The 23,121-nt window shown below is 45.3% G+C and overlaps 1 protein-coding gene across 2 annotated transcripts in view; it reads right to left on the bottom strand.

Moving 5' to 3' along the window:
• Window positions 1-378: 378 nt before the first annotated feature.
• LOC139388001 (PDS5 cohesin associated factor B) overlaps window positions 379-23,121 on the bottom strand; it is a 120,802-nt gene continuing 98,059 nt past the window's right edge. For both annotated transcript variants that reach the window (XM_071134480.1, XM_071134481.1), the window contains exons 30-35: window positions 20,336-20,481; window positions 19,788-19,857; window positions 18,971-19,371; window positions 17,373-17,456; window positions 12,278-12,410; window positions 379-2,925 (exon numbers count right to left, since the gene is read on the bottom strand). In XM_071134480.1, coding sequence (XP_070990581.1) covers window positions 2,893-2,925; window positions 12,278-12,410; window positions 17,373-17,456; window positions 18,971-19,371; window positions 19,788-19,857; window positions 20,336-20,481 — 867 coding nt within the window. In that variant the 3' untranslated portion in view covers window positions 379-2,892. The remainder of the gene's footprint in view (window positions 2,926-12,277; window positions 12,411-17,372; window positions 17,457-18,970; window positions 19,372-19,787; window positions 19,858-20,335; window positions 20,482-23,121) is intronic.

Below are 23,121 nucleotides of genomic sequence, written 5' to 3'. Positions count from 1 at the left end.
GAAGAGTGGGGTTGCTGTTCAGGAAACCTGGGTGGTCTTGAGGCCCACACCCGCCAGGCACACAGCATAATCACCCATAATCACCCTCCCCTACACTCTGTGAACCTCCTCTCTTTTGGGAATGTGTTCGATGGTGTCCGTCTGTTTTTCATGGCGGTGGATGAGACAAAACATATGACAATAAAAACACTTAAATTGTACTTGTAAACTAGGAGGCCAGTTCCCATAGCAACTGATCCCACATGTTAAGCCTGCACGCTACATACTGCTTTACTTTGTAAACTGTCTCCAGAGGATTGAGGAAGTAGCAGTGTGTAGGTGGAGTGACGAACACAACACAATGTGAGTGTATACATGACATAAAGAAACCACAGAAAGTCTGGTTGTATGGACAACTTTATCGATACGACAGAGACAAACAGGAGCTGACTGGGTGGATGTGACGCGATCTGCATCTCCAATGGCACAGGTTTCCTTATCTAGTGCACAACATTTGACCAGGGACCTTTTGAGTTGACTGAGACCACGTTCTCGTTTACAGCAACAACCTGGGGAATAGTTACAGGGATGAATGAGCCAATTGGAAACTGAGGGGGATGATTAGGTGGCAATGATGGTATGAGGGCCAGATTGGGAATTTAACCAGAACACCGGGGGTTAACACCCTTACTCTTACGATAAATGTCATGGGATCTTTAGTGACCACAGTCAGGACACCTGTTTAAACGTCCCATCACAGGGCAATGTCCCCAATCACTGCCCTGAGGTATTGGCATATATATTTTTTAGACCAGAGGAAAGAGTGCCTCCTACTGGCCCTGCAACACAACTTCCAGCAGCATTTGGTCTCTCATCCAGAAGCAAGCCAGCAGTGGGATGCAGGGTGGTTTGCTCACTGCCCTATAGCCTCTGGTCAGAAGTAGTGGACTATACGGGGTGCCATTTGGGACAAGCCAGCAGTGGGATGCAGGGTGGTTTGCTCACTGCCCTATAGCCTCTGGTCAGAAGTAGTGGACTATACAGGATGCCATTTGGGACCTAGACCAAGTCTCTAACGCAGCGTTATCCAGACTAAAACCACATCTGATCACAGCAGGAGGTGCCAGCCAGGTGTCAAATGGAACGAACACTAAAACTTTATTGATTTATAATAAACATTCAACATTCCGACACAGTTTTCTGAAATTTTCTCCCAGAGGGTTTAAAAAAACAAAAACGACAACTCAACAAGGCGTGAATATACAATGCTGTAAACAAACCAATTGACTTTTTTTGTTGTTAAAAAACTACAAAGGAAAAATGACATGATTGACTTCACAAAAGAGTAAAATAGTGAATGTATGGGAAATCGGGATTTTCAGGTGAAGTCGGGATTTTCAGGTGAAGTCGGGATTATCAGGTGAAGTCGGGATTTTCAGGCAAAGTCGGGATTTTCAGGCAAAGTCGGGATTTTCAGGCAAAGTCGGGATGTTCAGGCAAAGTCGGGATGTTCAGGCAAAGTCGGGATGTTCAGGCAAAGTCGGGATGTTCAGGCAAAGTCGGGATGTTCAGGCAAAGTCAGGATGTTCAGGCAAAGTCAGGATGTTCAGGCAAAGTCAGGATGTTCAGGCAAAGTCAGGATGTTCAGGCAAAGTCAGGATGTTCAGGCAAAGTCAGGATGTTCAGGCAAAGTCAGGATGTTCAGGCAAAGTCAGGATGTTCAGGCAAAGTCAGGATGTTCAGGCAAAGTCAGGATGTTCAGGCAAAGTCAGGATGTTCAGGCGAAGTCAGGGTTCAGGCGAAGTCAGGGTTCAGGCGAAGTCAGGATGTTCAGGCGAAGTCAGGATGTTCAGGCAAAGTCAGGATGTTCAGGCAAAGTCAGGATGTTCAGGCAAAGTCAGGATGTTCAGGCAAAGTCAGGATGTTCAGGCAAAGTCAGGATGTTCAGGCAAAGTCAGGATGTTCAGGCAAAGTCAGGATGTTCAGGCAAAGTCAGGATGTTCAGGCAAAGTCAGGATGTTCAGGCGAAGTCAGGGTTCAGGCGAAGTCAGGGTTCAGGCGAAGTCAGGGTTCAGGCGAAGTCAGGGTTCAGGCGAAGTCAGGGTTCAGGCGAAGTCAGGATTTCCAGGCGAAGTCAGGATTTCCAGGTGAAGTCAGGGTTTAGTTGAAGTCAGGGGTCGGGTGAAGTCAGGGGTCGGGTGAAGTCAGGGGTCAGGTGAAGTCAGGGGTCAGGTGAAGTCAGGGGTCAGGTGAAGTCAGGGTTCAGGCGAAGTCAGGGTTCAGGCGAAGAGGACACAGAGGGGAACATGACAAAAAGACAGTATTGCTGAAAGGCCTTGTTTAAAAACTGATTTCATTTTGAGGGTAAAACAAGTAGCGCACTTTCAGATCCGGGGCCAAAATAACACCCTATTCCCTATACTGTGCACTATTGTTGACCAGAGACCAAAGTAGAGCACTATATATAGGGAATACAGTACCATTTGGAACAGACAGGAACTAAAAGCTATACAACAGCACCCAGTCAGTCAATCAACAAAACAACCATAACACAGACATGAAAGATACTATTTACAACTCATGGGATCTTCATCATTTGAGATCTCTCTCTCTCTCTCGAACAGATGTGGTGAACAATATCACAATGCATCACAAAAACAACTTACGGTTATTGATACTGATGTTATAAGAGTGTGTGTGTGTGTGTGTGTGTGTGTGTGTGTGTGTAAAGGTAGGAGCGTCAGCGTATGAAAAGTTCAGAAAAGTCTAATCTCCATCCCTCCCATCTTCCACTCTCTCCATCTATCCTTCGCTCCCTCTCTCCTTTAGAGAAGGCAAGACAAGTGTCCAAGGATCCACTCCACCTCTCTCTCTCTCTCTCTCTCTCGCCTTCCCTTGTTTCTTGTCCTCTGTTCATCTTTTTCTTCCTCCAGTCTTCCGTCGACCCTGTGGAAACAATCAACAGTCAGTATGATGTTTAACCAATCAACAGTCAGTCTGATGTTTAACCAATCAACAGTCAGTCTGATGTTTAACCAATCAACAGTCAGTCTGATGTTTAACCAATCAACAGTCAGTCTGATATTTAACCAACTAATACTCAACATATATATATATATATATATATATATATATATATATATATATATATATACACACACACACAGAAGTATGTGGACACCCCTTCAAATTAGTGGATTCGGCTATTTCAGCCATGCAATCTCCATACACAAACACTGGCAGTAGAATGACCTTACTGAAGAGCTCAGTGACTTTCAACGTGGCACCGTCATAGGATGCCACCTTTCCAACAAGTCAGTTCATCAAATATCTGCCCTGCTAGAACTGCCCCGGTCAACTGTAAGTGCTGTTACTGTGAAGTGGAAATGTCTAGGAGCAACAACGGCTCACAGAACGGGACCGCAGAGTGCTGAAGCGTGTAAAAATCATCTGTCCTCGGTTGCAACGCTCATTACCGAGTTCAAAACTAGCTCTGGAAGCAACGTCAGCACAATACAGTGCCTTGCAAAAGTATTCGGCCCCCTTGAACTTTGCGACCCTTTGCCACATTTCAGGCTTCAAACATAAAGATATAAAACTGTATTTTTTTTGTGAAGAATCAACAACAAGTGGGACACAATCATGAAGTGGAACGACATTTATTGGATATTTCAAACTTTTTTAACAAATCAAAAACTTAAAAATTGGGCGTGCAAAATTATTCAGCCCCTTTACTTTCAGTGCAGCAAACTCTCTCCAGAAGTTCAGTGAGGATCTCTGAATGATCCAATGTTGACCTAAATGACTAATGATGATAAATACAATCCACCTGTGTGTAATCAAGTCTCCGTATAAATGCACCTGCACTGTGATAGTCTCAGAGGTCCGTTAAAAGTGCAGAGAGCATCATGAAGAACAAGGAACACACCAGGCAGGTCCGAGATACTGTTGTGAAGAAGTTTAAAGCCGGATTTGGATACAAAAAGATTTCCCAAGCTTTAAACATCCCAAGGAGCACTGTGCAAGCGATAATATTGAAATGGAAGGAGTATCAGACCACTGCAAATCTACCAAGACCTGGCCGTCCCTCTAAACTTTCAGCTCATACAAGGAGAAGACTGATCAGAGATGCAGCCAAGAGGCCCATGATCACTCTGGATGAACTGCAGAGATCTACAGCTGAGGTGGGAGACTCTGTCCATAGGACAACAATCAGTCGTATATTGCACAAATCTGGCCTTTATGGAAGAGTGGCAAGAAGAAAGCCATTTCTTAAAGATATCCATAAAACGTGTTGTTTAAAGTTTGCCACAAGCCACCTGGGAGACACACCAAACATGTGGAAGAAGGTGCTCTGGTCAGATGAAACCAAAATTGAACTTTTTGGCAACAATGCAAGACGTTATGTTTGGCGTAAAAGCAACACAGCTGAACACACCATCCCCACTGTCAAACATGGTGGGGGCAGCATCATGGTTTGGGCCTGCTTTTCTTCAGCAGGGACAGGGAAGATGGTTGAAATTGATGGGAAGATGGATGGAGCCAAATACAGGACCATTCTGGAAGAAAACCTGATGGAGTCTGCAAAAGACCTGAGACTGGGACGGAGATTTGTCTTCCAACAAGACAATGATCCAAAACATAAAGCAAAATCTACAATGGAATGGTTCAAAAATAAACATATCCAGGTGTTAGAATGGCCAAGTCAAAGTCCAGACCTGAATCCAATCGAGAATCTGTGGAAAGAACTGAAAACTGCTGTTCACAAATGCTCTCCATCCAACCTCACTGAGCTTGAGCTGTTTTGCAAGGAGGAATGGGAAAAAATGTCAGTCTCTCGATGTGCAAAACTGATAGAGACATACCCCAAGCGACTTACAGCTGTAATCGCAGCAAAAGGTGGCACTACAAAGTATTAACTTAAGGGGGCTGAATAATTTTGCACGCCCAATTTTTCAGTTTTTGATTTGTTAAAAAAGTTTGAAATATCCAATAAATGTCGTTCCACTTCATGATTGTGTCCCACTTGTTGTTGATTCTTCACAAAAAAATACAGTTTTATATCTTTATGTTTGAAGCCTGAAATGTGGCAAAAGGTCGCAAAGTTCAAGGGGGCCGAATACTTTCGCAAGGCACTGTAACTGTTCGTCGGGAGCTTCATGAAATGGGTTTCCATGGGCGAGCAGCTGAACACCAGCTTAAGATGCCAAGTTCAAGGAGAAAAAAAAAACTGTTGATGAAATATGAAAAAGAAATGGATGGAGGTGATGAATCATAGTCCCAAATTGAGAATATTTTGTTTAAGGGTGAATTAATGTGTGAGAGATATATTATGTACAACCTACCTAAAAGCAAGAGATCTCTATTGTCCCTGAGTATCAAAACAGGTCGGTATTTGTGGTGAAATGGAAGAGGAAGGACTAACTATTGTGACCTCGAAGAAATAGAGAACAAAATATTTGATCCTCTGTTGCCCTTTTCACCACGACATACACTTGTCCTTATTCCAGAAAGACCCCCAGATATACCCTGGTATTATGGAGACAGTCCACCAGATATACCCTGGTATTATGGAGACAGACCACCAGATATACCCTGGTATTATGGAGACAGACCACCAGATATACCCTGGTATTATGTAGTCATGAGGAGACAGACCACCAGATATACCCTGGTATTATGGAGACAGACCACCAGATATACCCTGGTATTATGGAGACAGACCACCAGATATACCCTGGTATTATGGAGACAGACCACCAGATATACCCTGGTATTATGGAGACAGACCACCAGATATACCCTGGTATTATGGAGACAGACCACCAGATATACCCTGGTATTATGGAGACAGTCCACCAGATATACCCTGGTATTATGGAGACAGACCACCAGATATACCCTGGTATTATGGAGACAGACCACCAGATATACCCTGGTATTATGTAGTCATGAGGAGACAGACCACCAGATATACCCTGGTATTATGGAGACAGACCACCAGATATACCCTGGTATTATGGAGACAGACCACCAGATATACCCTGGTATTATGGAGACAGACCACCAGATATACCCTGGTATTATGGAGACAGACCACCAGATATACCCTGGTATTATGGAGACAGACCACCAGATATACCCTGGTATTATGGAGACAGTCCACCAGATATACCCTGGTATTATGGAGACAGACCACCAGATATACCCTGGTATTATGGAGACAGACCACCAGATATACCCTGGTATTATGTAGTCATGAGGAGCCAGACCACCAGATATACCCTGGTATTATGTAGTCATGAGGAGACAGACCACCAGATATACCCTGGTATTATGGAGACAGACCACCAGATATACCCTGGTATTATGGAGACAGACCACCAGATATACCCTGGTATTATGGAGACAGACCACCAGATATACCCTGGTATTATGGAGACAGACCACCAGATATACCCTGGTATTATGGAGACAGACCACCAGATATACCCTGGTATTATGGAGACAGACCACCAGATATACCCTGGTATTATGGAGACAGACCACCAGATATACCCTGGTATTATGGAGCCAGACCACCAGATATACCCTGGTATTATGGAGCCAGACCACCAGATATACCCTGGTATTATGGAGCCAGACCACCAGATATACCCTGGTATTATGGAGCCAGACCACCAGATATACCCTGGTATTATGTAGCTGAGTGATGAGGAGAAAACAAATGTTTTTTTGCTCGTTGTGTATTTGCGTTTGCGGAATATTTAGACAAGAGCCTTGAAGAAAAAGGGCTACCTTCCGTATAATGTATCTGTATCTACTGTCTGTATCTACTGTCTGTATTTACCATCTGTATTTACCGTCTGTATTTACCGTCTGTATTTACTGTCTGTATCTACTGTCTGTATCTACTGTCTGTATCTACTGTCTGTATCTACTGTCTGTATTTACTGTCTGTATCTACTGTCTGTATTTACCATCTGTATTTACTGTCTGTATCTACTGTCTGTATCTACTGTCTGTATCTACTGTCTGTATCTACTGTCTGTATCTACTATCTGCATCTACTATCTGCATCTACTGTCTGTATTTACTGTCTGTATCTACTGTCTGTATCTACTGTCTGTATCTACTATCTGTATCTACTATCTGTATCTACTGTCTGTATCTACTGTCTGTATCTACTGTCTGTATTTACTATCTGTATCTACCGTCTGTATCTACCGTCTGTATTTACCGTCTGTATCTACCGTCTGTATTTACCGTCTGTATCTACTGTCTGTATCTACTGTCTGTATTTACTGTCTGTATCTACTGTCTGTATTTACTGTCTGTATCTACTGTCTGTATCTACTGTCTGTATCTACTATCTGTATTTACTATCTGTATCTACCGTCTGTATTTACCGTCTGTATCTACTGTCTGTATTTACTGTCTGTATCTACTATCTGTATTTACAGTCTGTATCTACCGTCTGTATTTACCGTCTGTATTTACCATCTGTATTTACTGTCTGTATTTACTATCTGTATGTACTGTCTGTATGTACTGTCTGTATTTACTGTCTGAATTTACTATCTGTATGTACTGTCTGTATTTACTGTCTGTATTTACTGTCTGTATTTACCGTCTGTATTTACTGTCTGTATTTACTATCTGTATCTACTATCTGTACACGGTTCATTTGGAAAGTATTCAGACCCCTTCCGCCTTCTCCACATTTAGTTTCGTTACAGCTTCATTCTAAAATGGATGAAATTAAACCCCATAATGACAAAGCAAAAAAAACAAGTTTTTAGAAATGTTTGCAAATGCATTAATTATTGTTTGGATAACCTTATTCACTATTATGTATAGATTTTATTTAAATTGAATTAAAACTCTTTATGCGGATTGAAGAAAACACCGGAAAAATAATTATCACACTGAATTATTGTAATGTTTGTTTGTTTGTTTGTAAGGGTGGCCAACTGGCAATTTGTCACGAGAAAAAAAAATGCCATTCATAAAAAATAAAATATATTTCATGCCAAGCGTCGGCTGGAGGGGTGTAAAGCTCACCGCCATTGGACTCTGGAGCAGAGGAAACGTGTTCTCTGGAATGATGAATCGCACCTCACCATCTGACAGTCTGACGGACTAATCTGGTTTTGGCGAATGCCAGGAGAACGCTACCTGCCCCAATTCATAGTGCCAGCTGTAAAGTTTGGTGGAGGAGGAATAATGGTCTGGGGCTATTTATCATGGTTCAGGCCCCATAGTTCCAGTGAAGGGAAATCTTAACACTACAGCATAACATTCTAGACAATTCTGTTCTTCCAACTTTGTGGCAACAGTTTGGGGAAGGACATTCCCAGTTTCAGCATGACAATGCCCCTGTGCACAAAGCGAGGTCTATACATAAGTGGATTGTCAAGCTCGGTGTGTAAGAACTTGACTGGCCTGCACAGAGCCCTGACCTCAACCCAACCAACACCTTTGGGATGAATTGGAACACCGACTGTGAGCCAGGCCTAATCACCCAACATCAGGTCCCGACCTCACTAATGCTCTTGTGGCTGAATGGAAGAAAATCCCCGCAGCAATGTTCCAACATCTAGTGAAACGCCTTCCCAGAAGAGTGGAGGCTGTTATAACAGCAATGTTCCAACATCTAGTGGAAAGCCTTCCCAGAAGAGTGGAGGCTGTTATAGCAGCAATGTTCCAACATCTAGTGAAACGCCTTCCCAGAAGAGTGGAAGCTGTTATAGCAGCAATGTTCCAACATCTAGCGGAAAGCCTTCACATAAGAGTGGATTCTGTTATAGCAGCAATGTTCCAACATCTAGTGAAACGCCTTCCCAGAAGAGTGGAAGCTGTTATAGCAGCAATGTTCCAACATCTAGTGGAAAGCCTTCCCAGAAGAGTGGAGGCTGTTATAGCAGCAATGTTCCTACATCTAGCGGAAAGCCTTCACATAAGAGTGGATTCTGTTATAGCAGCAATGTTCCTACATCTAGTGAAACGCCTTCCCAGAAGAGTGGAAGCTGTTATAGCAGCAATGTTCCAACATCTAGTGGAAAGCCTTCCCAGAAGAGTGGAGGCTGTTATAGCAGCAATGTTCCAACATCTAGTGGAAAGCCTTCCCAGAAGAGTGGAGGCTGTTATAGCAGCAATGTTCCAACATCTAGTGAAACGCCTTCCCAGAAGAGTGGAGGCTGTTATAGCAGCAATGTTCCAACATCTAGTGGAAAGCCTTCCCAGAAGAGTGGAGGCTGTTATAGCAGCAATGTTCCAACATCTAGTGGAAAGCCTTCCCAGAAGAGTGGAGGCTGTTATAGCAGCAATGTTCCAACATCTAGTGGAAAGCCTTCCCAGAAGAGTGGATTCTGTTATAGCAGCAATGTTCCAACATCTAGTGGAAAGCCTTCCCAGAAGAGTGGAGGCTGTTATAGCAGCAATGTTCCAACATCTAGTGGAAAGCCTTCCCAGAAGAGTGGAGGCTGTTATAGCAGCAATGTTCCTACATCTAGCGGAAAGCCTTCACATAAGAGTGGATTCTGTTATAGCAGTAATGTTCCAACATCTAGTGAAACGCCTTCCCAGAAGAGTGGAAGCTGTTATAGCAGCAATGTTCCAACATCTAGTGGAAAGCCTTCCCAGAAGAGTGGAGGCTGTTATAGCAGCAATGTTCCAACATCTAGTGGAAAGCCTTCCCAGAAGAGTGGAGGCTGTTATAGCAGCAATGTTCCTACATCTAGCGGAAAGCCTTCACATAAGAGTGGAAGCTGTTATAGCAGCAATGTTCCAACATCTAGTGAAACGCCTTCCCAGAAGAGTGGAAGCTGTTATAGCAGCAATGTTCCAACATCTAGTGGAAAGCCTTCCCAGAAGAGTGGAGGCTGTTATAGCAGCAATGTTCCTACATCTAGCGGAAAGCCTTCACATAAGAGTGGATTCTGTTATAGCAGCAATGTTCCAACATCTAGTGAAACGCCTTCCCAGAAGAGTGGAAGCTGTTATAGCAGCAATGTTCCAACATCTAGTGGAAAGCCTTCCCAGAAGAGTGGAGGCTGTTATAGCAGCAATGTTCCTACATCTAGCGGAAAGCCTTCACATAAGAGTGGATTCTGTTATAGCAGCAATGTTCCAACATCTAGTGAAACGCCTTCCCAGAAGAGTGGAAGCTGTTATAGCAGCAATGTTCCAACATCTAGTGGAAAGCCTTCCCAGAAGAGTGGAGGCTGTTATAGCAGCAATGTTCCTACATCTAGCGGAAAGCCTTCACATAAGAGTGGATTCTGTTATAGCAGCAATGTTCCTACATCTAGTGAAACGCCTTCCCAGAAGAGTGGAAGCTGTTATAGCAGCAATGTTCCAACATCTAGTGGAAAGCCTTCCCAGAAGAGTGGAGGCTGTTATAGCAGCAATGTTCCAACATCTAGTGGAAAGCCTTCCCAGAAGAGTGGAGGCTGTTATAGCAGCAATGTTCCAACATCTAGTGAAACGCCTTCCCAGAAGAGTGGAGGCTGTTATAGCAGCAATGTTCCAACATCTAGTGGAAAGCCTTCCCAGAAGAGTGGAGGCTGTTATAGCAGCAATGTTCCAACATCTAGTGGAAAGCCTTCCCAGAAGAGTGGAGGCTGTTATAGCAGCAATGTTCCAACATCTAGTGGAAAGCCTTCCCAGAAGAGTGGATTCTGTTATAGCAGCAATGTTCCAACATCTAGTGGAAAGCCTTCCCAGAAGAGTGGAGGCTGTTATAGCAGCAATGTTCCAACATCTAGTGGAAAGCCTTCCCAGAAGAGTGGAAGCTGTTATAGCAGCAATGTTACAACATCTAGTGAAAAGCCTTCCCAGAAGAGTGGAGGCTGTTATAGCAGCAATGTTACAACATCTAGTGAAACGCCTTCCCAGAAGAGTGGATTCTGTTATAGCAGCAATGTTCCAACATCTAGTGGAAAGCCTTCCCAGAAGAGTGGAGGCTGTTATAGCAGCAATGTTCCAACATCTAGTGGAAAGCCTTCCCAGAAGAGTGGAAGCTGTTATAGCAGCAATGTTACAACATCTAGTGAAACGCCTTCCCAGAAGAGTAGAGGCTGTTATAACAGCAATGTTCCAACATCTAGTGAAACGCCTTCCCAGAAGAGTGGATTCTGTTATAGCAGCAATGTTACAACATCTAGTGAAACGCCTTCCCAGAAGAGTGGAGGCTGTTATAGCAGCAATGTTCCAACATCTAGTGGAAAGCCTTCCCAGAAGAGTGGAGGCTGTTATAGCAGCAATGTTCCAACATCTAGTGAAACGCCTTCCCAGAAGAGTGGAGGCTGTTATAGCAGCAATGTTACAACATCTAGTGGAAAGCCTTCCCAGAAGAGTGGAGGCTGTTATAGCAGCAATGTTCCAACATCTAGTGAAACGCCTTCCCAGAAGAGTGGAGGCTGTTATAACAGCAATGTTACAACATCTAGTGGAAAGCCTTCCCAGAAGAGTGGAGGCTGTTATAGCAGCAATGTTCCAACATCTAGTGAAACGCCTTCCCAGAAGAGTGGAGGCTGTTATAGCAGCAATGTTCCAACATCTAGTGGAAAGCCTTCCCAGAAGAGTGGAAGCTGTTATAGCAGCAATGTTACAACATCTAGTGAAACGCCTTCCCAGAAGAGTGGAGGCTGTTATAGCAGCAATGTTCCAACATCTAGTGGAAAGCCTTCCCAGAAGAGTGGAGGCTGTTATAGCAGCAATGTTCCAACATCTAGTGAAACGCCTTCCCAGAAGAGTGGAGGCTGTTATAGCAGCAATGTTCCAACATCTAGTGAAACGCCTTCCCAGAAGAGTGGAGGCTGTTATAGCAGCAATGTTCCAACATCTAGCGGAAAGCCTTCCCAGAAGAGTAGAGGCTGTTATAGCAGCAAAGGGGGGGACCAACTCCATATTAATGTCCACGACCCTTTGGGGAGAATTAAACTTGGTTAAGCTTCTCTAGTGTCCGTGAGTTTTTACGGACAAACAGCCTGAGGGGATATCTTCAACATAGAACAAATAGCCAGACAACAAGGGTCAATTGCATTTAAATCCCAGTTAAATCTAGAAAGTAAACCAAATTCAAATTCCACCTCCTGCTAATTGAGAAGGAAAAGAAGAGAATGGGAATTTCAGTGTACTTCCTGAACTGGCATTGACCCCCACCCTGACAGACAGAGCTGGTCAGAACATACATCTGGTAAGATACCAAAAGGGTTGAGTTTCTGCATATCCTATTGAGGGATAAAAGGTTTAGGGGTGAAAGGTTAGGGTTCAGAGTTGAAGTTTCCTTTACTTTAGGAGTGGTCTGTTCTTCCTCCTTCTCCACTTCCTCCTGCTCCTCCTCTTCTTCCTCAGCCGGTGTCTCCATCTCCTCCTCAGACTCCTCTTTGGCTGCTGGCGGTGCTGCTGCCTTACCACGGCCACGCCTATAGGACAGGGGATGAGGCTGGTTTAGAAAACACACAAGGACATACACACAAAGGCTGCACACACTCACACAAACAAATGCAAAAAACATTTGTTTCACCAACACTTATCGGTCCCTGATTCAAATGTTTAAGATACAAAAAATAGAAATAGCGCACATAGAACAGATCTACCGCTTCTTAGACTTGTTTATAATGAGAATGACAGATCTATAACTCACATTTCTATGTGAATTTGGTCGGGTCACCCCAAAAAAGGTACATATTGGCGCTTAAACAATCAGTGTATACGGTCATTTTTTTTTAGATATAGAGAGTAAAAGTTGATCATTTCATAGCGAGGTCAGAACTAACTTTTTTGAGGAGCACAGCAGAGAAGATCACTTGAAAAACTTTGAAGCTGTCAAAAACCATTTGATTTTGTCATGGGGGTGAGATCCAAAGTCCTGCTGTATATATATATATATATTTATAAATTAACAATGACATAGCCAATATATATATATATATATATTGGCTATGTCATTGTTAATTTATAAATATTAATACATTACTAGCTCAAACACTTAATCTCTGTTAATTAGTGGACGATAGAGATTTTAGATCCAAAGTGGGGGGGGGGGGGGGGGGGGGCGACAAAGGATACATTGTCCCTCCCTATTCTGACAGTGGGTTGGTAGATGCCTAGTTTCCCTTATGAATCAGATCAGGTACATTGTCCCTCCCTATTCTGACAGTGGGTTGGTAGATGCCTAGTTTCCCTTATGGATCAGATCAGGTACATTGTCCCTCCCTATTCTGACAGTGGGTTGGTAGATGCCTAGTTTCCCTTATGGATCAGATCAGGTACATTGTCCCTCCCTATTCTGACAGTGGGTTGGTAGATGCCTAGTTTCCCTTATGGATCAGATCAGGTACATTGTCCCTCCCTATTCTGATAGTGGACTGGTAGATGCCTAGTTTCCATTATGGATCAGATCAGATTAGAGTTGCACATTTTGGGGAATATTCAGAGGTGGAAACGTTCCATGGGAATTAATGGGAATATATGCAAATTAATATTAATATAATGTAAATGTAGATGTTTTTTTGAATTAGATATATTTACCATATCATATGGAGACAGAAACATAAAACCTTTTACCTCATAAGTAGACAATTGAAAATCATTAAATTCTTCCAATAGAAATAAAAAATATATAATTTAGTTACGAATTGAACTTTAATTAAATGACTTGACATGGGATGATTTCACTGAACAACAAAAGAAAGAGAATATTGAATGATCCCCAATGATCCATCGCATCTCCCAAAAACGTTTTCAACATACATCTGTAAAATGATTGTCTAGAAACTAAAGCTTTGGTTGTCTTCCTCTCAGGTTTCCATGTCTTCTCCCTGGACCTCCTCAATGTCCACCTCTTGAACATCAGACTCTGAGGCCTCATCTTCACTGTCACTTTCCAACCTTGTTGAGGATGGTTCGTTGTCAGGCTCAAAAAGCCTTAAATTTGCCCAGATGGCCACCAATTTCTCAACCCTTGTATTGGTCAGCCTGTTGCGTGCGTTGGTGTGTGTGTTCCCAAACAAGGACCAGTTGCGCTCTGAGGTGGCTATGTTGGTGGGATTTGGAGGATGATGGAGGCAACAGGGGAAAGAGCCTCAGATCCACAAAGTCCCTTCCACCAGGTGGCTGAGGAGATATGTTGGCATGACTACCATATTGCATCTCCATCCCAAGGCCCTTGCTTGGAAGTGTACTTTGCCAGACTGCCAATAACCTTGCCCTCATCCAGGCCAAGGTGGCGAGACACGGTACTGATGACACCATAGGCCTTGTTGATCTCTGCACCAGACAGGATGCTCTTACAGCATACTTGAGGTCCAACATCTACGCTGTTGCGTGAATGGGCTTCAGGCAGAAGTCTTCACAATTTTTGAGGTATTTCAGAACAGCAGTTTCCTCTGCTTGGAGCAACAGTGAAGTGGGCAGGGCAGTACGGATTTCTTCTCTTACATCTGCAAGCAGAGTCTGAACATCAGACAGGATGGCATTGTCTCCCTCAGTTTCCGGCTGATTAACACTCAAAAAATACATCATCCAGGAGGATCCTCTTGATGGGACCTGTCTATATCGGCAGACTGTGATATGGCCATTTCTTGGAAAGACTCCTTCCCCTCCAGGAGACTGTCAAACATGATGACAACACCACCCCAATGGGTTTTGCTGGGTAGCTTAAATGGGGTGCTCTTATTCTTCTCACTTTGCTTGGTTAGGTAGATTTGCTGCTATAACTTGATGACCCTTCACATACCTAACCATTTTCCTTGGCTCTCTTCTAGAGTGTATCCATTGTTTTCAGTGCCATGATGTCCTTGAGGATCAGATTCAATGCATGAGCAGCACAGCCAATGAGTGTGATGTGAGGGTAGGACTCCTCCACTTCAGACCAAGCAGCCTTCATGTTCGCAGCATTGTCTGTCACCAGTGCGAATACCTTCTGTGGTCCATGGTCATTGATGACTGCTTTCAGCTCATCTGCAATGTAGAGACCGGTGTGTCTGTTGTCCCTTGTGTCTGTGCTCTTGTAGAATACTGGTTGAGATGATGTAGTTAATTATTCCTTTTTGAACTTTTGCATCCAGAAAATGAGTAATAAAGCAAACCTGGTTGGAATGGTGCATGCTGGGCAAAGAACCTTCAAGAAATCTCTTCCAATACACATGGCCTGTGAGCATCAGAGGTGAACCAGATTGCCTACACCGCTCGAGCAAGACATTCATCAGCATTTCTCTTGACTACATTTCTCCATTGAGTCATAAACACTTCTGATTCCAGGAGAACCATGAGCTGTTGATAACGATAAGGTGTCTGATTCATCATGTTCACCTCGAATAGAAGTAGAGGGACTTTTGTCAGAGGTTGCTCGTTGTGAGCGCTGAGGGAGCTTTATGCACCTGGCCAGATTATTCTGCATCTTTGTTGCATTCTTCACATGTGATTTGGCACAGTATTTGCAAATGTACACAGCTTTTCCTTCTACATTAGCTGCAGTGAAATGTCTCCACATCAGATAGTGCGCCCGAGGCATTTTCCTGTAAAGATTAGGAAAAAAATTGTGAAAAAAAACTAACAAATACAATTCCATGTACAGATAAATATTTAAGCAGTTAGATTAAAACAACTCCTTCGTAAGATCAATGTTTTATAATGAAACATGTATGGAAACAGGTGAATTAACACTCGGTTAGCAGGGTCAAGACAGCTAAATCCCACATCGTAGCAAAAACTAACTAGCAGAAATTGTTAACAAATTAGAAATGATTTAAACACACTTTGCTGTAGGCTACTATTTACTAGTTAACAAAAAATAATGTCATATAAAATATATTCACCCCACCCAGTACTGTAATCAATATATTCACCCCACCCAGTACTGTAATCAATATATTCACCCCACCCAGTACTGTAATCAATATATTCACCCCACCCAGTACTGTAATCAATATATTGACCCCACCCAGTATTAAAACTTACCAGAAAGCATGTATTCCTTGGCCCAGACAGTGTCGTAGTCTGGGCTCAATAGCATCTCATTAGTGTGCAAGATCTTGAGAATCAGCTGTACATGTGATGGAAGAATGCACTGTGCATGCAGAGGGTTGCAATTCCATTGAATTGGGGATAGTTTAACCAAAATATGCCACAAGACCTAGAATTGCCTTATGTGTATCCCACAAAAAAAACGTTTACTGTTATAAGATAACTTTTTTTAAAAACTTTTTTGACGAATTGAAGCAAAATTACCCCAAATTCCCGGGCTTTACTTGCCATGGAACATTACCAGAAAGTTTCCGACCCTTTGCATCCCTAGATCAGGTACACACCAGCTCAGAGAGGCCCCAGCTCAGAGAGGTCCCAGCTCAGAGAGGCCCCAGCTCAGAGAGGCCCCAGCTCAGAGAGGCCCCAGCTCAGAGAGGCCCCAGCTCAGAGAGGCCCAGCTCAGAGAGGCCCCAGCTCAGAGAGGCCCCAGCTCAGAGAGGCCCCAGCTCAGAGAGGCCCCAGCTCAGAGAGGCCCAGCTCAGAGAGGCCCCAGCTCAGAGAGGCCCAGCTCAGAGAGGCCCCAGCTCAGAGAGGCCCCAGCTCAGAGAGGCCCCAGCTCAGAGAGGCCCCAGCTCAGAGAGGCCCCAGCTCAGAGAGGCCCAGCTCAGAGAGGCCCCAGCTCAGAGAGGTCCCAGCTCAGAGAGGCCCCAGCTCAGAGAGGTCCCAGCTCAGAGAGGCCCAGCTCAGAGAGGCCCCAGCTCAGAGAGGCCCAGCTCAGAGAGGCCCCAGCTCAGAGAGGCCCCAGCTCAGAGAGGTCCCAGCTCAGAGAGGCCCCAGCTCAGAGAGGTCCCAGCTCAGAGAGGCCCAGCTCAGAGAGGCCCAGCTCATGAGCTCCATCAGCAGCAGATTTTAATTTAGAAAACGAATGTGTTAACGCAACAAATATTAATGTATCGCATCGAACCGAAACATTTCCAACTATAATGTAGTTTCTGTATCATATCCCATGTTTCTCGATACATATCAAATCGTCTTGTAAGGGAAAGGTCCACATCACACCTGACACACACACACCTGCCACACACACACCTGCCACACACACACACCTGCCACACACACACACACACACACACCTGCCACACACACACACACACACCTGCCACACACACACACACACACCTGCCACACACACACACACACACACACCTGCCACACACACACACGCCACACACACACACCTGCCACACACACACACACCTGCCACACACACACACACACACCTGCCACACACACACACACACACCTGCCACACACACACACACACACCTGCCACACACACACACACACGCCACACACACACACACACGCACACACACACACACGCCACACACACACCTGCCACACACACACACACTTACGCTGGTTGTTTCTTGGCGGGCTGTGCTGCTGCCTTGGCCGGCCGGCCTCTCTTCTTCACTGGGGTGGACTCAGCAGACTCAGAACTGGGAAGGAAAGCAACAGGATTTAAGAGGTTATTGACAACAAATACAGATACATGTGTGATTCTTTCAACAGTTAATGTTAATATCTCTCTTCATTTGAATTTGAAATAATAAACAGATGATTAAAAAAAGAGCATAAATATCCGCAGTGCTTTTGGAAAGTATTCAGACCACGTTGTTACCTTACAGCCTTATTCTAAAATGGATTCAATCAATTGTTTTCCTCAATCTACACACGATACCCCATAATGACATCACAATACCCCATAATGACATCACAATACTCCATAATGACATCACAATACCCCATAATGACATCACAATACCCCATAATGACATCACAATACCCCATAATGACATCACAATACCCCATAATGACATCACAATACCCCATAATGACATCACAATACCCCATAATGACATCACAATACCCCATAATGACATCACAATACCCCATAATGACATCACAATACCCCATAATGACATCACAATACTCCATAATGACATCACAATACCCCATAATGACAAAGCCAAAACAGGTTTTGAGAAATGCATTAAAATAAAAAACAGAAATACTTTACATAAGTATTCAGACTCTTTGCTATGAGACTTGAAATTGAGCTCAGGTGCATCCTGATAACATTGATCATCCTTGAGATGTTTCTACAACTTGATTGGAGTCCACCTTTTGGTAAATTACATTGATTGGACATGATTTGGAAAGGCACCTCCCCCCATGTCTATATAAGGTCACACAGTTGACATGGTTTTTGCGCTGACATGCACGGAGGTCAAAAGGAATTGACCGTAGAGCTCCGAGACAGGTTTGTGTTGAGGCACAGATCTGGGGAAGGGTACTAAAACATTTATGCAGCATTGAAGGTCCCCAAGAACACACTGGTCTCCATTATTCTTAAATGGAAGGTTTGGAACCACCAAGACTCTTCCTAGAGCTGGCCGCCCGGACAAACTGAGCAATCAGGGGAGAAGGGCCTTGGTCAGGGAGGTGACCAAAAACCTGATGGTCACTCTGACAGAGCTCCAGAGTTCCTCTGTGGAGATGGGAGAACCTCCCAGATGGACAACCATCTCTGCAGCACTCTACCAATCAGACCTTTATGGTAGAGTGGCCAGACAGAAGCCACTCCTCAGTAAAAGGAACATAACAGCCTGCTTGAGGAAAGGGTCTGAATACTTATGTAAATGTGAACTATTTTATTTATTTATTTTAACTGTGTTTGCTTTGTCATTATGGAGTATTGTGATGTCATTATGGGGTATTGTGATGTCATTATGGGGTATTGTGATGTAGATTAATGAGAGGGAAAAAACGATTTAATCCATTTTAGAATAAGGCTGTAACATAACAAAATGTGGGCAAAGTCGAGGGTTCGAATACTTTCTGAATGCACTGTTTACAAATGTATGTCAACAGAACAGTAACAGATCTTACAGGATGGTTTATAAGGTGACTACATCACATATCAAGGAGAAAACACAAAATGCCCTCTGACCTCTGTGTTGATCTCCTTGCCGCCCGCGCTGGTCTTCCTCCCTTAGTCTTCAGCTCCATATTCTCCTCTTCTTCCTCTTCCTCCTCTTCTTCCTCCTCTCCTCCCTCATCCTCTTCTTCAGGGGGAGGAGTTGCCTTCTTCCGGCCCCGGCCCCTCCCCTTAGCTGGAGTTTCCTGATTGGCTGGCGCAGCCTTCGTGGACCGCCCTCTACGCCCTTTTTTGGGCGGGCTGTTCTGCTCGTCTTCCGTCTGGGCGTCGCCGAGTCGGGACTCCTCTCCCCATTGGTCCTCGGGGTCGACTGCTGCTGCCTTCTTGCGGCCGCGCTTGGGTTTAGGAGAAGGGTTGTCGTCAAGGTTACTGGAGGCGGCGCCTCGTTTACGGCCCCGGGGTTTGTCACTGTCCTGTAAGAAGGCCGTATTGTCAACGAACTGCTATTTGACTGTAAGGAGACGGTAGTGTCGACTAAGTTGGATTTGACAGTTTGTTACTTTGAGGGTAACAGGAAACTGACTGAACGCTTGTTTGGATTACCCAGTGAAAGTGACAATACACTTTCTCAGTAAATGAGTCTTACTTGGTGGCATAGTTAAACAACACGTTGGATTCCTTCCCTTGTAAGCAGTGTATGGATAAAGGTACGGTCGGAAACCATTGTTTTGGTTTTACCCAGCCACTGTTTCCCAATGCTAACTTTTTAGCATTTGTGATATAAAAACCAATGCGGGTCAATATCCCTGATATTAGCATTTTCACATTTCATGTACAAATCATCTTAAAATAACTTCACGGAGCTACATAATACATTTCAGACTCTCACCTTTGTGTCGGAGGCGTCTCCTTTCTTCATGAGGTCTTCATTCTCACTGTGGTCCTCTGCACTGTCATGTCTGGGACAGGGAGGCAGGAGGACAGGTTAGAGACACTCATGTCTGGGACAGGGGGGCAGGAGGACAGGTTAGAGACACTAATGTCTGGGACAGGGAGACAGGTTAGAGACACTCATGTCTGGGACAGGGAGGCAGGAGGACAGGTTAGAGACACTAATGTCTGGGACAGGGAGGCATTGTTAGAGACACTCATGTCTGGGACAGGGAGACAGGTTAGAGAGACTCATGTCTGGGACAGGGAGGCAGGAGGACAGGTTAGAGACACTCATGTCTGGGACAGGGAGACAGGAGGACAGGTTAGAGTCACTCATGTCTGGGACAGGGAGGCAGGTTAGAGACACTCATGTCTGGGACAGGGAGGTCAGGAGGACAGGTTAGAGACCCTCATGTCTGGGACAGGGAGACAGGTTAGAGACACTCATGTCTGGGACAGCGAGGCAGGAGGACAGGTCAGGTCTAGGGTAAGAGGTGTGTGTACCTGGTCTTGGTGCGTTGAGGAGAGCTGGGGTTTGAGGTACTATCCTCGTTGCTAGCCGTCTCCATGCGTGATGCTTTACTCTGGATGGGTTTGCCTGCTGAGGCCAGGGGCTTGTTCACCGCTCCTAACACGTTAGCTGCTTTAGGCTGGGGGGAGGGGAGAGGGGGGATGTGTAGGGGGGAGGGGGGATGTGTAGGGGTGAGGGAGGATGTGTAGGGGTGAGGGAGGGGGAGATATGTAGGGGTGAGGGGGGGGTGTGTAGGGGTGAGGGAGAAGATAGGAGAGATGTGTAGGGGTGAGGGAGGATGTGTAGGGGTGAGGGAGGAGAGAGGGGTGTGTGTAGGGGTGAGGGAGGACGGAGGGGGAGATATGTAGGGGTGAGGGAGGATGTGTAGGGGTGAGGGAGGGGGAGATATGTAGGGGTGAGGGGGGATGTGTAGGGGTGAGGGAGAAGAGAGGAGAGATGTGTAGGGGTGAGGGAGGATGTGTAGGGGTGAGGGGGGTGTGTAGGGGTGAGGGAGGAGAGAGGGGAGATGTGTAGGGATGAGGGAGGATGTGTAGGGGTGGGGGAGATGTGTAGGGGTGAGGGGGGATGTGTAGGGGTAAGGGAGGATGTGTAGGGGTGAGGGAGGATGTGTAGGGGTGAGGGAGGATGTGTAGGGGTGAGGGAGGATGTGTAGGGGTGAAGGAGGATGTGTAGGGGTGAGGGAGGAGAGAGAGAGGATGTGTAGGGGTGAGGGAGGAGAGATGTGTAGGGGTGAGGGAGGATGTGTAGGGGTGAAGGAGGATGTGTAGGGGTGAGGGAGGAGAGATGTGTAGGGGTGAGGGAGGATGTGTAGGGGTGAAGGAGGATGTGTAGGGGTGAAGGAGGATGTGTAGGGGTGAAGGAGGATGTGTAGGGGTGAGGGAGGAGAGAGGGAGGATGTGTAGGGGTGAGGGAGGAGAGAGGGAGGATGTGTAGGGGTGAGGGAGGAGAGAGGGAGGATGTGTAGGGGTGAGGGAGGAGAGAGGGAGGATGTGTAGGGGTGAGGGAGGAGAGAGGGAGGATGTGTAGGGGTGAGGGAGGAGAGAGGGAGGATGTGTAGGGGTGAGGGGGCACAGGGAAGAAGGGAAGAGAGGAAAGGTCAGAGGTCAGAACAGGGGAGTCAAACTCATTTTTCTCACTTATATCTCCCCTCCAGAAATGTATTTTCTAACTTCGGTGATTATTAATTAGCCAGCTGGACACCGTGGAGACACTGCATGAATGTAGGTCCATTATTTCTACACAGTTTCAATTCTGTTTTAGTAATTTTAAAGTATACTATATATATATACAAAAGTATGTGGACACGCCTTCAAATTAGTGGATTCCGCTATTTCAGCCACACCCGTTGCTAACAGGCGTATAAAATCGAGCACACAGTCATGCAATCTCCATAGACAAACATTGGCAGTAGAATGGCCTCCGTGACTTTCAACGTGGCACCGTCATAGGATGCCACCTTTCCAACAAGACAGTTTGTCAACTTTCTGCCCTGCTAGAACTGCCCCGGTCAACTGTAAGTGCTGTTACTGTGAAGTGGAAATGTCTAGGAGCAACAACGGCTCAGCTGCGAAGTGGTAGGCCACACAAGCTCACAGAACGGGACCGCAGAGTGCTGAAGCATGTAAAAATCACCTGTCCTCGGATGCAACACTCACTACCGAGTTCAAAACTAGCTCTGGAAGCAACGTCAGCACAATAACTGTTCGTCGGGAGCTTCATGAAATGGGTTTTTATGGCTGAGCAGCCGAACGCAAGCCTTAGATCACCATGTACAATGCCAAGTGTCGGCTGGAGTGGTGTAAAGCTTGCCGCCATTGGTCTCAGGAGCAGTGGAAACGCGTTCTCTGGAGTGATGAATCACACTTCACCATCTGGCAGTACGATGGACGAATCTGGGTTTGGCTGATTCCAGGAGAGCGCTACCTGCCCAAATGCACAGTGCTAACTGTAAAGTTTGGTGGAGGAGGAATAATGGTCTGGGATGTTTTTCATGGTTCGGGCTAGGCCCTTAGTTTCCAACTTTGTGGCAACAGTTTGGGGAAAGCCCTTTCCTGTTTCAGCATGACAATGCCCCTGTGCACAAAGCAAGGTCCATACAGAAGTGGTTTGTCGAAATCGGTGTGGATGAACTTCACTGACCTACACAGAGCCCTGACCTCAACCCCATCGAACACCTTTGGGATGAATTGGAACACCGTCTGCGAGCCAGGCCTAATCGCCCAACATCAGTGTCCGACCTCACTAATGCTTATGGCTGAATGGAAGCAAGTCCCCGCAGCAATGTTCCAACATCTAGAGGAAAGCCTTCCCAGAAGAGTGGAGGCTGTTACAGCAGCAATGTTCCAACATCTAGTGAAACGCCTTCCCAGAAGAGTGGAGGCTGTTACAGCAGCAATGTTCCAACATCTAGTGGAAAGCCTTCCCCAGAAGAGTGGAGGCTGTTACAGCAGCAATGTACCAACATCTAGTGGAAAGCCTTCCCCAGAAGAGTGGAGGCTGTTACAGCAGCAATGTTCCAACATCTAGTGGAAAGCCTTCCCCAGAAGAGTGGAGGCTGTTACAGCAGCAATGTTCCAACATCTAGAGGAAAGCCTCCCCAGAAGAGTGGAGGCTGTTATAGCAGCAATGTTCCAACATCTAGTGGAAAGCCTTCCCAGAAGAGTGGAAGCTGTTATAGCAGTAAAGGGGGGACCAACTCCATATTAATGTCCACGACCTTGGAATGAGATGTTCAGCGAGTAGGTGTCCACATACTTTT

Source organism: Oncorhynchus clarkii, chromosome 29, assembly GCF_045791955.1.
Source record: "Oncorhynchus clarkii lewisi isolate Uvic-CL-2024 chromosome 29, UVic_Ocla_1.0, whole genome shotgun sequence".
NCBI lineage: Eukaryota > Metazoa > Chordata > Actinopteri > Salmoniformes > Salmonidae > Oncorhynchus > Oncorhynchus clarkii.
The sequence above is the reverse complement of the archived record's forward strand: the minus strand, read 5'-3'. Positions and strand labels throughout refer to the sequence as shown.